Source organism: Trachinotus anak, unplaced genomic scaffold (genome assembly GCF_046630095.1).
Source record: "Trachinotus anak isolate AG129_WGS33_773 ecotype Australia unplaced genomic scaffold, CSIRO_AGI_Tana_v1 ptg000019l, whole genome shotgun sequence".
NCBI lineage: Eukaryota > Metazoa > Chordata > Actinopteri > Carangiformes > Carangidae > Trachinotus > Trachinotus anak.
In genome coordinates this window covers 29,201,678-29,217,706 of record NW_027273870.1, presented here as the reverse complement: position 1 = coordinate 29,217,706, position 16,029 = coordinate 29,201,678, and the positions used below count along the sequence as shown (strand labels likewise).

The window sequence follows — 16,029 nt, the reverse complement described above, 5'->3', positions numbered from 1 at the left end:
GTAACCTCATCACTCAGTCACTCAGTCCGACCTCGCTGTTGTGGCGCAGCCAAAAATGTAGGAGACACTGGGGAAAGTCTTTTAAACTCTGGTTATAAATCTTAAAACTCATGAAAACAGAATTCCCGACATCTGGACGAATTATTTTGTTTTTGATTCAAAAGTAAAATTCACCAAAACTTTCTACACATTTTCCTTCATATCTAAGGCAATATTTAAGTAGAATTTTGTACCAATTTTAATATGGGAAGAATAAGATCAATTAACAACATCTAAGATTTTTTTATGCAGCAATAAATGATGAACTAAAACACTATGAGGCATAAATGTTTTTCTCCGATCCTGAAGCTGAGCTGTCAGAGCTGCTGACCTTCGAGTGAACAGGGACCAAAATGGACGAATGTATTGTACTCGTTCTGTTGGAGCTACTGTGGCTGGCTAATGTCAGCATGTCACCACCTAGCTAGCATGTTAGCGGTTAGCCACAGTGACGCTGAGAGAAGAGAGGAGGTGATAAAAATGTTGATGCACTAATCTGAGTCACCTTCAGTTACTAAAGCCCAACACTCCTCAGGTCAGGTGTGAGTCAAACCCTGCCAATCTCTTCCCTCCTTAGCGTCACTTTCCACTCAGGAACATGAACCAACCACAGAGGAAAACGACTCAGACTCTTTGGTTGGACCTTCAGAGAAAAGAGAACCCAGCTGAGAGGCAGGGTTTCAGCGTACCGGCTTGATGTCGCGGTGCAGGAAGCCCACTGAGTGGATGGCTTCGATGGACTCCAGGATCTGCTTCCCGAGCCGCAGGGTGGTGCTCATGGTGAAGGTCCCTCTGGGCTGACTCCTCCGCAGGTCCGCCAGGTTACGCCCCTGCAACAGCACAGGGTCCAACACTCAGCTACGACACAGACGCTATAGACTTAACAAGCTGCCGTCACTGTGGATTTAAAATATGGTGAAAATACAGTCTAACAGCTGGTGTCTGGTCTTATCTGCTCTGTGTTTTCTGTCTGAAAATGTAGTTCAACAATTCCATGTGTTTCAGATTCTTATTCAATTATGTATTTGATCTAATTATAATGAAGGTTTATTGATTTATGATCATAAAAAGCAAATAATATGTGCTGGGTTCAATTATGAGCCAGACTTGATCTGTTTTATTATATATACATATATATACAGCCATGCACAGATTATCAGACAATGCACCCCTGGAAGCTGACATGTAAACCCTCCCACCCCTCAAAGACCCTTCACAATAAAAGTCCTGAGTCTGTAGTCGTCCGCACTCTGACTCACCTGAAGCTGCATGACCACGTAGTTGAATTTGTCATTTCTCCCGCAGCCAATAAACTTACAGACGTGGTTCTTACCTGAAAAAGAACAAGAGAAGAGCAGAGGCTCATTCACAGTCTGACAATGAAACTCAACAACTGCTGCACTGTAAAAATGTCATTGTCAACTCGGGGAAATCAACTCGTCTTTACAAGTCACTCAATGAAATCAATCAGTGTCAAGTTTCAACCTTCAGAACTAAAGTCCTTTAGAACGTGCAAATAAACCCGTCAAATTAAAAAAAACACACTAGTTGTTAACACACCAGCCGACATGTACAGTGTTTGGAATAAGAGAGCCATCTTTTTTTAAATAAAGTGACATGACTCAGACGTGTTGGGTATTTTCATCTGTGCATCACCTGAGTCACTGCTCGTTTCTTCCAGATAAGAGCAGAGACAGTTCACAGTGATGGCCTCAGTGTTAACACTGATCTGAATGTGGCTGCGTGTGAAACCTTATGGAGAAAACCTGAAACACTTCATGTGAACGGAAAATGAATCTGAAATGAATCCTGGACCTTCAGGACATGTTTTTTTTTTTCATGAACAATCATAATGAACCTTCGAGTTTAACTGAATCTGTCCAAGTTTATCTAAAGCCGCCTGGTCATTTATATTTTATTTCTATTTTTAAGCTTCGTTCTCTTTTAATCGGGTACAGACAGAAAACGTTGAGGAGGCGGAGGAGTGGCTGTCGATCAGCTGATCTCAGTCATCGGCTGGAAACTCGAGCTCCTGTGACTCACAGGAAGCTTCTCTGATTAGTAACGAACTGACCAATCATGTGCTGCCATGACGCACAAACATGTAATACAATCCCTGCTTGAGATCAACAGTGACATAACAACATTACACAATCTCCACTGTCATCATCAATGTTTATCTTCAGCATTAAATTCAATATGTGGAGGAGCTGGAGGTTAGTTTCCAACATCCTGACCCTGAGTGAACCCGCTGCAAGATTTAAAGATTCAACGCTCCCACTAATAATCTCACTATCAACGATATGTGTTTTATCCACTAACGGTAAAGATCTACCTGTGAAACTGGCTGAGCTAACGTTTACATGTGTGACGGAGTGTTGAAGGTGTGGACGCTCTCACCCTGCAGCTTCTTCAGCACCGCCACCTCCATCTTCAGCACCTGTTTGGGCTGCTGGGCCGACTCCACCTTCAGCGCCACGTTCTCCCGCGTCAGCAGGTCCAAGGCCTCGTAGATCTCCCCAAACCCGCCCCCACCGATCTTCTTCAGCTGGGACACGGGACACAGGACAGACTCGGTCAGTTTGGGCTGCGGCGTTAAACCGGAGTCACGAGAGCTTCACTAAAGCAGTGAATGGTTCAAAACACTGTTTGACCCTTTTGACCTTTTTCTTTTTCCTCAACCATCTCACTGCATTTCTTGTCTTCTTTTCTCGTTCTTGACTTTTCTGTTCTTATTTCTCCCTCATCTTTTTCTTTTTCTTCTACTCTTTTTCTTTCTTTCACTTTTCTAGTTTATGTCTTTTCTTTATACATATCTGTGTGTGTGTGTGTGTGTGTGTGTGTGTGTGTTGAGCCTCAGCAGTTCCGTGAAGACAGTAAATTGATCACTGAAGTGCAAACAGCCTGCAGGCTCCACGCTGCGATCTGATTGGCTGAGACAGCAGCTGTGTTATGTAACGTCTTATTTCAGAAACGCTCAGCCATGAATTTTTACGTGTATGAGCCCTTTAACTCCTGGTCACATGTAGCGACTTTCCTCACATGACTGTTGTTTCTTTGATTTATTTCCTTTCTTTTCTGTTTTATTTTCATTTAAATGAAAATCCATCAGGTGATATTTCATCAACTTTATATTTTAGTCAAAATGATGGACTAAAATACTCTGACCCCTCAGGTCCCTGAGCCTGCGCCTGGTGTGCCATGTTAAATTCAGATGTGGATGGAGCTGAGAGCAGAGACTGATAAAAACAGCTGCTGGTATGTTGGAGGAAACTTCAGGGTCTGAGTCGGCTGCTGAAAATGATGCTGCTTATATCGTCTGATTTTCATTTGTCTTTTGCTTTTAATTTTTATTACACTAAACACCTTTTAGCAGCTGTGTCCTGATTGGTTCCTGCTGGATCCATCACCAGACAATAATAATGTGACTATGACAAGAACAACAAAGTTAACTATTAAATATTGACTATGATGTATTATCTGCAGTCAGAAAGGTACTAAATTAGTCAAAAAAATATTATTATTGTTGTATGAGGTCATAATATATCGATTTTTTTAACATTGTAAATATGATGTTATATTATTTATGTAGAAGAAATTTCCTCTTTCTTCTTCTCCATGTACATTATTCTCTTTTGTCTTTTTATTTGATGACAAAACAAAACAAAAAAAACTAAAAATAAACATAGACAATTACATTTAAAGATACATAATGAAATAATCTATTAAAAAATAAAATACAGTAATTAATTTAAATTAAATTATACCATTTATATTAAAATATATTTGGTAATATATGTTTAAAATTTGTTTGATTTTAACCTGTGCAAACAAATCAATAAAAAAAATTAATACATTTAAAAATAAAATATAGAATTAAAAAAAATGTAAAAAGAATAATTAATAGAATACGTACAAAAAGCAAATTAAAAACAACAAAAATAATAATAATTCTTACAATATATTCTACAAAATAAAAGGAGAAAAAGGAAATGCACAGCTTTTGAAGCTCCACAGCAGAACCTATAAAGTGAGCTGTGGGGGTGGGGGCTGGTTTCCTGACTCACCACTTTCCATCGGTCTTTGACCATGCAGTTTGGCGGCAGGATGTCGGCCTGCTCGGACGTCCCGTTCATGTTGGCGTTGTCCTGGAGGCTGGGGACTAGGCACTGCATCTGCCAGCCAGACAGAACACGAGCAGCTCCCAGCTTAAAAGAGCCATTTATCTGTGAGGAGAGGGAGGGGGGAGGAAAGGAAGTAAGAAAGGAAGGAAGGAAAGCAGGGCAGAAAAGTTAGTGATTAAAAAAATGTCATCTTGGTACTGGGGGGCTCCCAGTCTAACCACAGCCCTGTGCTGGGACAGTCACAGCAGTCCGGTATAACAACAGGCATTAGAGATGACTGGCTGCCATTAGAAGCCATTCTTCAGCTGGATCAGGCTACAGGCCGGTGAGGGTGGGGGAGTTGGGGTTGGGGTGTGTGATGGTATTTGCAGTAACTGGAGCAAATATCATGTCTGCAGAGGAAGCAGTCGGACGTTCCGCCCACATCCTGACTGCAGCTGCAGGTTCGATGCTGCGAAGGCCCGACGGCCATCGACACGACCGAGATCAGACCAAGCTGGTTTTTAGTCAATCATCTGAACTAACAACCATCAGCATGGCACGGGAACTTGTCCCGACACGATCCCACCGAGGTCTGATGGGATTCAAACTGAATTAGAAGACGCTGTTTTAAAATTACATTTGAAATCTTTTATGCTTTAAACTTAAAGGAACAGTTTGACATTTTGGGGAATATACCGTACTTAATCTTTTTCTTGCTGAGAGTGAGATGTTCACATTGTTCATGATTGTTCTCATATCTGTAAAAATGATACTAGCTGATTAGCTTAGCTTAGCATAAAGACTGGAAACAGATGGAAACAGCTAGCCTGACTCTGTCCAAAGGTCACAAAATCCACTTACTAGCACCTTTGAACTCACTGACTATAACATCTTTCATCTTGTTTGTTTAAAGGTCCCATGTTTGTGTAAAGGTAGATGTCCATGTGTTTGTGATTATAAAGCAGGTCTAGGTTCTATATTAATACTGTGAAAGTATCAAAGCCTCAGTCCACAGAGAAATGCACACAGCCTGTATTCAGAAACTGAGCCTTAAAACCAGCTGTCAGGACTTCTGGAACTTTGTGATGTCACAACAAAGCACCGCTCTCAGCCACGCCCCAAGCCCCGCCCACCTGGACCCACCATCCAACCTTGCAGGATTTGGTTTCTGTGAGTGTTTACCTTAAATCTGCTATATTTTTATTGAATCACTGGAGAGGAGATGTAAAACTACACTGAGATGGTCTTTGGTTCTTAAAACCACAAATATATCTTCAGATGGAGATCAATACTTCAAATAAAACACAGAAGAAGAGTATTATATGGGACCTTTAATCTGTACAAAAACAGAAGTGGGGGGTTGGTGTTTGTGACTAAATATTTCTTGGCTCGGAGCACTGACTTCCCTGCCAAGAAACATTCTGGCACATGACCGCCCCTTGTAAAATGATGAACTGTCGCTTTTTCTAGCTGTTTCCCCCCGTTCCCAGTCTTTATGCTAAGCTACGCTAACCAGCTGCTTCCTGTATCTTCATATTTATCGTACAGCCAGGGGAGTGCTATAAATCAGAACATTTAAGAATAAGTTTCCCAAAATGTTAAAGTATTCCTTTAAAAATGCAGTTCAGAGGGAAAAGTATAAACAAATAATCACTAATACTGATAAGGGCTGAGCACTGAACCTCAATACTTAGCACTGACAAACTGTGAAATACTGAAAGCTGGTGTCAAATCTCTGCACTCATATAATTCAGCAACACTTGATTTTACAGGTCTATGATTTCGGAATAATTTCGGAATGATTTATCAGGAAAGGTTTTGCTGAAAACACTCCTACAAAAAACGTTTTGGACTTTAATCAGAAGTATTGAATATTTTCACAGCATACCCAGCCCTTACAGTGAAAGGAAAAATTAGTACTGTACTGACAAATAACTTGTTTTGTTATTTAGGTACAAGGGCTTGTTTTGTCACAGAAGCTAGATATGCAGTTAGACTTGGTAACATGGGTAATTTTCTGCCCCTGTATCTGACCTGGCAGGTAGTGTACGCTCCCAAGTGGAGGACCACACCCAACAAGCTCCATGATTGGTTATACTGTAAATACCTGGCACCGAGTTTGGATGCGTTTGGGTTGAATTTTAGAAAGTTGTGGAGGAGCTTGTTGGGGACCAAACAGCCTGGGAGTGAGCTCTGCCTGAGAGGACGGCTTCAGGGGAAGAAAAGTCCCAGAGTCTTCAGACGTGGTCGAGCTCTGGTTTTATTTCAGCTGAGCTCAAACTTGAAAATGTGGCATTTGCTCAAATTCTCGAGGTTTTCTGGTCGTTGCAAAGACTGCGAAACTGCGAGTAATGTGGGGATTGGTTGAAACTGGGTTAGTGATTGCGTTGGTAAATTAATAAAAGCTGATTAGTCTGAACTAGCCAACTATAAACACCGTTCCTTAACACTAAATATGGATTAGTAGTGGAGGATGTGGTTGCCCTGGTAAAGAACCAAACACTTCCATCAGCAGGCCTGTATCTCAGCGAGCATCACTCTCAACTACATCCATCTGCTCTGCACTCGGTCGACCTGAACTGAACTCTGGGTTTTATTCTGCTCTGGTGCAACCAATCTGCCATGAATGGTCGTCAGTTTTCAGTGGATTCGTGGGGGAAATTTTAAAGTTCAAAGTGATGCATGTCAGTCCCCAAACCATGCTGTTCTGCATGCAATGCCACGGGCCGTCATCAGTGCATGCAGAGCTCAGGCGGACTGCAGATATAATGGAGAGTGTCCGCTGTGTTTCCAGTCAGACCAGCTCTGACAGAGGACTGGACGGACTGGGAAGGAGGGGAGGAGGCTTCTCTGCACCTGCAGTGATACAGCTCTGTCAAACAGCAGCAGCATCATCATCATCATCATCATCATCATCATCAGCTGCACAGGGACCAGCAGGTGGGAGCGACTGTAACACTGGAGATGTAGTGAAACCTGCTGCAGGCCTCAAAACGCTGCTGAGCCGCCAGTCACTGCAGAGGGCGGGGCCACAGAGTCTCTCTGAATGCACTGCAACAGTCTTACACAACAGCAGATCTAACGTAGCAGTGAGTAACTGGCCAGTTTTGTATAGTATTGCATCATATCTTACAATATATTACAATATAAGATGGCATACTACACTATACTACAGTTGTACACAATTGTACAGTTTATACACAGTTTGTACACAGTAGTGTAGCAAAATAGGTTCACATGTATGTGGCATTATAGTCAGATTCAGTAACATGTCTTATATTATTTTATAGTCCTGCATGATATAGTATACTTTAGTATTTTTACTTAATGTTATAGCAAATGTATTATAGTGTTAGTACAGTGCTATATATACAATATTGTATGGTGTGATATCATGTATTAATTCTTTACTCTAGTATAGCAAACTATAGGTTAGCACAGTACAGTATACACCACATAGTATAGTATGGAATACTACTGTTGTTTCTTATAGTGCAAAACAGTATAGTATAGTAGTACAAAAGTATAGAACATTATCATATGGTATAATGTGGTATTGTATGGCAAGACAGAAAAATAAGCGTAAGTGTATAACTACTGTATAATATGATACAGTGTTCTAAAGTATTATCATTGTGTTACAAATTATTATCATTATTGTAAATATTATTATTATAATTAGCATATTGTGTCATGTCCAGTTGTATCATGGAGAAGTAGTTTCATTTCATTATTATGGGCTGTATTATACAGCTTTACAGCCTCTGCAGCAGGGTTTCATGTTGTCCTGTTGCATCATATCATATGGTGTCAAACACTGTTGTAGCATCATATTGTACATTTTTATTCCGTTAAATCTTACCTTACTGTTTTGTGTCATTCCAAACCTTATGATTTTGTGCCGTATTATATTGTATATATTATATAATGACACTGATAATAACCCTGCAGTGTAAAATAAGTGCTAATGAGAGAACCTCTGTGGTCCAGCAGCAGTACGTCCTGGTGCATGAACGCGTCTCAGCAGCAGATCAGAGTGAAACATCCTCACAGACACTTTCTCTACCTTCCAACCGCAGTCTGCTCTTCTTCTTCTCTTCTTCACCTACAAATCTACCAATCTGTTTCTAGTGGGGAGGGGTGGGGGGAGTGGGGTGCTCTGCCAGAAGCCGGGTTTGCATCATTCCAGTTTTGATCTGATGAAGTCAGTCAGAGCTCACCATATTTCTGAGCTCCCGGAAAACCTGACGCCTTACAACAAATCCTGAGCGGGACAAAACCCTTCCTGTTCCTGTGTTAGCCTACAAGCCAAAACAGAGGGCACAGTTAACCATGAGAGGAGAAGGATGACGACCCACCGCTGCAGCCATCCTACCTGCACACACAGGCTCAAACAGTGATGTCACATGGGGGGTGGAGCATGGAGGGACAACACCTTCAGATCCTCAGACAGCAAATAGAATTGTGTGACGTGAAAAAACAGGATTTATTTACCTGTTCCATGTGATGCCAGATTCACCAAAACACCTGTGTCCTGCTCCAAGCAACACTACAGATGAGGACGCTGCTCGTTACTCCAGAGGAACACACCTCAACAGAGCCTTGGAATAAAACCTGCAGTGTGTGTTCCTGCTCCCCAGAGGATGAAGTCACCTGATTTTGGTGACCTCATAACTTTTCCTCAAACCCCACCCACAGGACAAACTTCATATTTATGTCTGTTTTGTAATTTCAGATTCCATAATTTTTAGTCTTTTAGAGGTTTGACGTCCCCAGTCCATCAATCTGAAGTGTCGCAAGACAGAATATGAGAAATATAAAAAAATTCATGCTGCACAAATTATGTTTACTTTTCACTGACTTTTCTTGAAACCTTGTGAAATACTAAGTGGTGAAAAAAATATTCAGATCATTTACTTAAGTAATTCACTGAAATAGAAGGATAAAAGTATCAGCATTAAAATCTGAGATCGACCGATACATCTACAGACGATTCTATTGGCCGATTTAAGCTAATTATCTGACAAATCTGCAACAATCAATACAAATAACAATTAAAAAGGACTCAGTAAGATCGTTCTAACAGGTGAATGGACAATGACTATATCAAACATATGCTTGCAGTTTATCTGTTGCTAAATGAGTTAGCCACCAGGCTAGCTAATGCCATGGCCTGTCACTGGAAGACAGCCAATGATCCGTCAATCACAACGTCTCATTTCAGAACAGCTGCTAGAAAACGTTCGAGGGATTATTAGAAAAACACTAAAATAAACGTGCACATTGAAATAAGTAAATGAGAGCTGATTCAGACCCTACGACTTTACTTAATACAACGCTAATGTTGCTAGTCATAGATTGCTATGTTTGTAGGAATCAAACAGTTTCTTGTTTTTTTTACTGAATCACGTTGATGTGAAAATATCTTTTTCATCTGGTCTGAAGTACGAGGCCAGTTTGTTATAGAACAGTTGCAGAACTTCAACAACATTAGTCATTAGTTTCTGCATCTGTCAGTTCATGCAGGGGTCAACAGATGTCGGCTGTGCCCGCTCGGCCTTCTGCACTAAATCCCACAACAACAGCAAGGTGCACGTGATGATGTGAATACACCTTCAACGTTACGCAGCCTCATCCTGTCCAGTGATGAACCGTTTGGAGAGTTCAAACTTTTATACTGAGCTACATGTGCTGGGGATTTGACACCACATGGAAAAGGAGAAGAAGCACAGAACAGTTTCACAGGCGCTGCTGCAGAGTCTGAACAGTTACAGGACAACTAATCAAGGTCAAAGAGATATCAGAGGTTACACATTTCAATTCCAAACAAGTCAATCTCGGCCATTATATTAGTCAAAAAATATAATCAGCTCATTGTAGTTTGTCATTACCCATCAGTCTTTAAAAGCTTTAAAGTCTCATATTATTTTGTGTAATTCAAGCAAGATATTTGCGAGCAACAATGCCAACAATCCAAAAATAAGGAAATGCAACAAATGATGTTATCTGATAATAGAAAACAGCAATCGTGGAGATAACAAATGGTGCCTGCTCAAATCACCAAATAAAGAATAAATACGTGGAAAAACAAAGATCAGAATTACATAAAATTAATATACACTTTCAGTGAGGCTCCTAATTACTGTTGACCTTTTGTAATGGTGGTTTTCACTTGTTAACATTTATTTGTCTGACGATGAGCCCATTCATTATTTACTGCCATCGTGTCTTATATAAGTTTTATCCTAAGAGCAAATTATTTCAGAATTGGATTTTGGCACAAGAGTCATTCTGCACATTGAGCTGTGCTTCTACATAATTCAGCTTTGTTTGATCATATTATTGTCACTTTGCTCTGGCAGCAACATTTGATCGATAAAAATACAGTGTTTTAATTATTGATTACAATTTGCCATGTTAAAAGTAGCAAATGTTGATAACAAATAATGAAAACTCGGATCAGAAGATAAAGAACTTTGTGTCAAAAATGTAACATCAAATAAATGTAAATATCAATATTAAAGCTAAATTCAGACATTAATTTCTGAGGATTTTTTAAACTTGAATTTGTTGTTTTTCACTTGTTAATGTTTATTTGTCTGAAAATGTGGTTATTCTTTTTTTTTTTTGTTATCATCTCTTACAAGTCCTTCTCCTTAGATCAAATTTTTTCAACACTAAATTTTGGCACAATCACACTGTATATCTGTAGCATACGTACTTATTGTTGTTCTGCTCTGTTAAATTTCTCAAAAAATGTCATTTTTAATTATTGATTAAAATTCTGTGTTAAAAACAGAGAATAGTCAGAACAAAAAGGGATTAAAAAAAAAACCCCATCAAATTAATATAAAAGTTTCATTAGAGTCTTCACGTCCGAGGAGTTTTCTGTTGCTGTTTGATGGTTCTTACTTTAGAAATGTCGGTTTATCTGAAGAGCTGGTCCACCAGCTGCTGTCATGACCTCTTGTAAGTCTTTGTCAATAGATTGAATTATTTCAAAAATTGGTTTTGGTGCAAAAGTGAATTATTCGGCACAACTTTAACCTCTGTTACATAAGTGCTGCTCTGCTCTGGCAACAATATCTGGTTTGTCAATAACGGTTTTTTTAAATAGTGATAGTGATTAAAACCCTCAGCAGAAAATGACAGCTCAGTTCAGCTAATCAAGAATAACTGTGACAAACTGCACTAACATCACATGACGTCGTTGTATTTCTGCTGAATTTTAAACTCTGACATGGTTCCTCATCATGTCAGGTCCACATGTGAGTCTTCTTCATGGAAACACTGGGATAACAGTGATTCTGTACATCAGACTCGACCTGCTTCAGCTCTGCGGTGCTTTTATTTTGTGGATAATAACACAGGCTGATGTGAGTGTGAAACCCTGACGCTCCCGCGGGGGTCCAGGTTTTCCGCCCTCGCCTCCTCCCTGCTCTGCATCGCTCAGTGAACCTTCCTCTCTGCAGTGCACAGTCATGGGCACCCTGTGCGCATGCGCAGCATCACATCCTGCTGATCAATAAATCTGGCCCGGACTGACCCGAGTTATGAATCAAAGCTCATCACAGCGACACGGCCCGGGTCTGTCCCGGGCTAAAGGACTCTGATCAAATCAAAACACATTCACTTCCGTTCCCGCATCAGCGCAGGACACACACACCCACTGGCCGATCTCTAGTCCGGGCCAGATCTGGTCCGGGTCAGGCCTACCTGGCGCACCGTCCGCTCCTTTTCCGCCTTTTGGGAATCTTCATCTGGGATTTTATTTCGGCACAAAACGTTCAGGTCCAGAAAACCCACCGTTCCTCTAAAGGGGGGCCGGGGTCTGGGCCTCAGACTCCCACAGGACTAAACCACCATTTATTTCTCCTCTAACAGTCCCCAGCATCCAACCAGACCGGGTCCGTCCCCGGCCCGGCTGCAGAGCAGACCCCTGCCCGACCAGCGAGTCCGGCAACAAGCAAAACCCAGATCTTACTTCCCCTCAGAGTCCAGGAGTGAAAACCCCGCTGCCCTCCGGGTCCGGGTCCGGGTCCGGCTCCGGGTCCGGGTCCGGGTCCTCCTCCGGCTCTCCGCTGCTGCAGCTGAGGAGGAGGAGGAGAGGGAGGAGGAGGAGGAGGACGCGGGGATGCGGACTCCTGGTCCTCCTCCTGCTGGACCAGATCCAGACGTGGAACCGTGGAAGAACCAGATCCAGAGCCCCAGCTGGGGCTGCGCGGGCCGGCTGCGGGAGGCGGTCTGCGGGACTCAGGTTCTCCGGCTCCAGCCTGTTTGTCCGCACTGCAGCTCTGCCTCCACCAGCATCAAGCCACCGTCACACAACCACAACCACAACATCCGGCCACTGCTTTCAAAATAAAACTCCCTCTGAACGACACTTTCCTCAACAAAGAATAAAGTGGGAGTTTTTATTATTACTTTTTATTCTTTTTTTTTTTTTTTTTACCTATAAACTTGTGTAATGATTATTTAACAGGCTAATCTTTAAACATTTGTCTGTATATACTGTCAACATATGTATATACAATGTAGAAATTATTCATATATTACATATATTGAATGTGCAGTTAATTATGTCTGTCTGACCTGCACTAATGTACAGTGTATTAGTCTACAGTATATTACTTCCATTGTACAGTGTGTATTAGTATAAACTTACACGTTATTCCACACATCAGAAATTACACCTACACTTCTCCTTTGTTACATAATATTATTATTGTTCTGCTCTGGAAAATTAATTAATTAATTGTTTTAACAATGATTCTGATTTTCACCTGATAAAGAACAATGTTGATCCTGTTTAATGGACAAACCTGCAACTCACTGTCCAGCTTTTAGGAATCCACCTGATTTTTACTATTGCACAATATCTTATGTTACTATCATTGCACAGTGTGTAGCCTCTTCATTCATCATCATATCCACGAGTAACTGTTTGATCCTATTCCTGAGTTTGAGATATATTTATACACAAGAGGTTTCATATCTGTATGTTTTCCAGTTTTGTTGATAACATTACATTGTAATTCTAATTGTGTGTCTTTCATTGTGCTCAGCACCTTCATTACAACTGGACATGCAAAAAATTCATTTTACTTAATACTTTGCATCTGATTTACTTTATTTTGTTTTAGGATTGTAAATTATTTTAATTATCATATTTTCTGCCAAGTATTTTCTTGATGAACTGGTTTATTGTTTGGCCAATAAAAGATCAGAAAATTGATGAAAAAGGCCCACTGTGTTTTCCAGAGTTCAAATTTGACTCAGCTTTAAATGTCTTGTTTTGTCTGAGCAACGATCTCAGACTCTCTTACATCTTCACTTGTCAATGATATAAATAAGAGAAAACCCAAACACTGGAGGAAATGTTGTTCATCTGTGTATCTGGCAAGTTACAAACGTTGATACTGAACATATCAGTAACATGTTCACAGATACGTGTTTGTTCTGATCTCACAGCACAATATCCACCTGCAGAGACTCCAGTTTTATTGAACTGTTTATGCTTCTGTTAGAGAAAAGATCCTCGTCTGGTTTAAGACAGAAAACGTTGACAGGGACTCCAGACACTGCGATTGCGACTCCTTATCCTTATACATCAATCTAACATTAATATGTTCAGAGCAGCGCAGTGATGTCCACCGACGTGTCAGGATATGTCACCGTGTCATCGGGAATCAATGCTGCAGACAAGTCTCACGTTTTATTACATTTGTGGCCCAGATTTTGCACCGTTTCATAATTCGGTTCTGAGCCATTCAGGGATCCACATACAAGCAGCACTTTAAATTATATTTTCTGGGCAGAAAATTTCACATGAACTTAGTCATTTTTAACCAAACTGCCAACATAATCTGGCCCCTGCTTCTCATAGCTGAGAATTAAACTGAATACTCCTCAGCTTTTTACTGTTGATTGGACAAAACAAGACATTTGAAGATGTCACCTTGGGCTCTGGGAAATTTTAACAGGCTTTGTCTTTTTTCTTTTTTTGACATTTTATTAATTGAAAAAATAATAATTGGCAGATTATTCAGTAATGATAATAACCCTGAGCTGCAGCTATAGCTCAATTACCTTAACAAGCAGGTATAATCGAGTTATCTTATCTATTGGTGAATGCTAGTAACAGAATACCTGCAGACACTACTCAGGGCTGAAAATGTGGATTAAACACAGTAAAATGCAAACACAATATATGTTCTTCTTCTTTCTTGTTTTTTACTGCGACTGTAACCCCTCCCACCTCTGAAACCAAACCTACACCCTGAGCGTCTTCTGTCCACTGTGTGCTGTGGGTATCCACTGACATTTGGACACTTGGGTATTTATAGCTAACTGATACTGGATCAATTTTTACTTAATAAAAAAACGAAATGCTACAACTGTAATATTTTCTGTTTAGAATATTACTTTTATTTTGGAAAGTTTTATTCCAAGTTTTAATCTCATTAAGGAGATTAGAAAATATTCCACCACTGTAAACAACATTTCCCTAAATCCCTCACATTTAAAAATTTGATTTTAAGTTTTTTAAATATATTTTTTATGATGTATTTAAGTGTGTATTTTTATTTTGAAAATATTGACCGGACGCTATAGGCTGTATTTATTTTTTCCGACTTGACGGTGACTCCCTCATTTACAATCGGACGTAGCAGCTGAGGCAGGCGGCGCTGTTCAGTCCCACCCTCTGAGCAGCACCTGAACGCCCCATCATCCCCTTCATTTGCCGTCGGGCCTTTTCTACTGTTGTTCTAACGCTTTTCTACTGTTCTCTTAATGTTGTCTCGACGTTTCAGACGAACATCCGCCTCTGGACTCCGAACCAGGAGCAGCGAGAGGCTTTTATTTCTGAATAAAACACAACAAACCCGACTGCGTGTTTCTGATGAGACTCTACTGGTCCGACATCCTTCCTGTGGCCTCCCGCACACACACACACACACACACACACACACACACACACACACACACACACACACAGACTCTTCAGCATCAGCATCGCGTCGCTTCGGTTTCGTGTTCGCTGTTCGCTTCGATCGCCCGGTTCGGTTCGGTTCGGTTCGGTTCGGTTCGTGTCTGACGCGGCTTTTGTTTGTTCGTGTGTTTGTTTGTTGTTGTTCTTACCTGAGAGTTGTTTTCCGTCCGGACGACAGAGCAGGATCCGCTCCCTGCGCTCCATCCCTACAGCATCAGCACCACACACACACACACACACACACACACACACACACACACACACACACACACACACACACACACACACACACACACTTCCTCGGTGTCTCCATGCTGAGGACGCAGCTCGACACCGCCCCCCGCTGACACGGAGTCTGTTCTTCAGATACACGTTATGAAAGAATCAGTTGTCAGAGTACCATGAGATGAAGGCATCTGTAGTAAAAGTACCACATAATACAAGCATCTGTAGTAAAAGTACCACATAATACAAGCATCGTAGTAAAAGTACCACATAATACAAGCATCTGTAGTAAAAGTACCACATAATACAAGCATCGTAGTAAAAGTACCATTTACTTACAGTGTTTGTAGTAGAAGTACTTCTTCCTGCAGTGAAATCACTGCGCTGACTGTATCTGATCATTAATCCTGAGCCACTGATGCTTCAGCAGAAATCATGGCTGGATCATTGGGTCTTATAATAAATACATGCTCAAAATACAGGCAGGCAGTTCAGTCCTGTGGTTCCCAACCTAGGGGTCGCGTCCCTCCACGGGGTCATCAGATAAATCTGAGGGGTCGGTGATTCACAGGAGAGGAAAGAAGAGAAAAGGTTCTGATATCATCTATTTTCTGTCCTCTAATCTGACTTTTAGTGAAACACTGGATCATTTGAACAGTTAATTAA

The 16,029-nt window shown here is 40.9% G+C and overlaps 1 protein-coding gene across 2 annotated transcripts in view; it reads right to left on the bottom strand.

The window, feature by feature from the left end:
- ttbk1a (tau tubulin kinase 1a) overlaps positions 1-15,375 on the bottom strand; it is a 47,729-nt gene extending 32,354 nt beyond the window's left edge. Inside the window, exons 1-5 of one of the 2 annotated variants that reach the window (XM_071503407.1) lie at positions 15,288-15,375; positions 4,107-4,265; positions 2,440-2,587; positions 1,299-1,372; positions 729-869 (exon numbers count right to left, since the gene is read on the bottom strand). In XM_071503407.1, the coding sequence (XP_071359508.1) occupies positions 729-869; positions 1,299-1,372; positions 2,440-2,587; positions 4,107-4,214 (471 nt within the window). In that variant the 5' untranslated portion in view covers positions 4,215-4,265; positions 15,288-15,375. Of the gene's footprint in view, positions 1-728; positions 870-1,298; positions 1,373-2,439; positions 2,588-4,106; positions 4,266-11,861; positions 12,000-15,287 lie in introns of those variants that run through there. The other variant, XM_071503409.1, reaches the window with a different exon arrangement.
- Between the last annotated feature and the right edge of the window lie 654 nt (positions 15,376-16,029).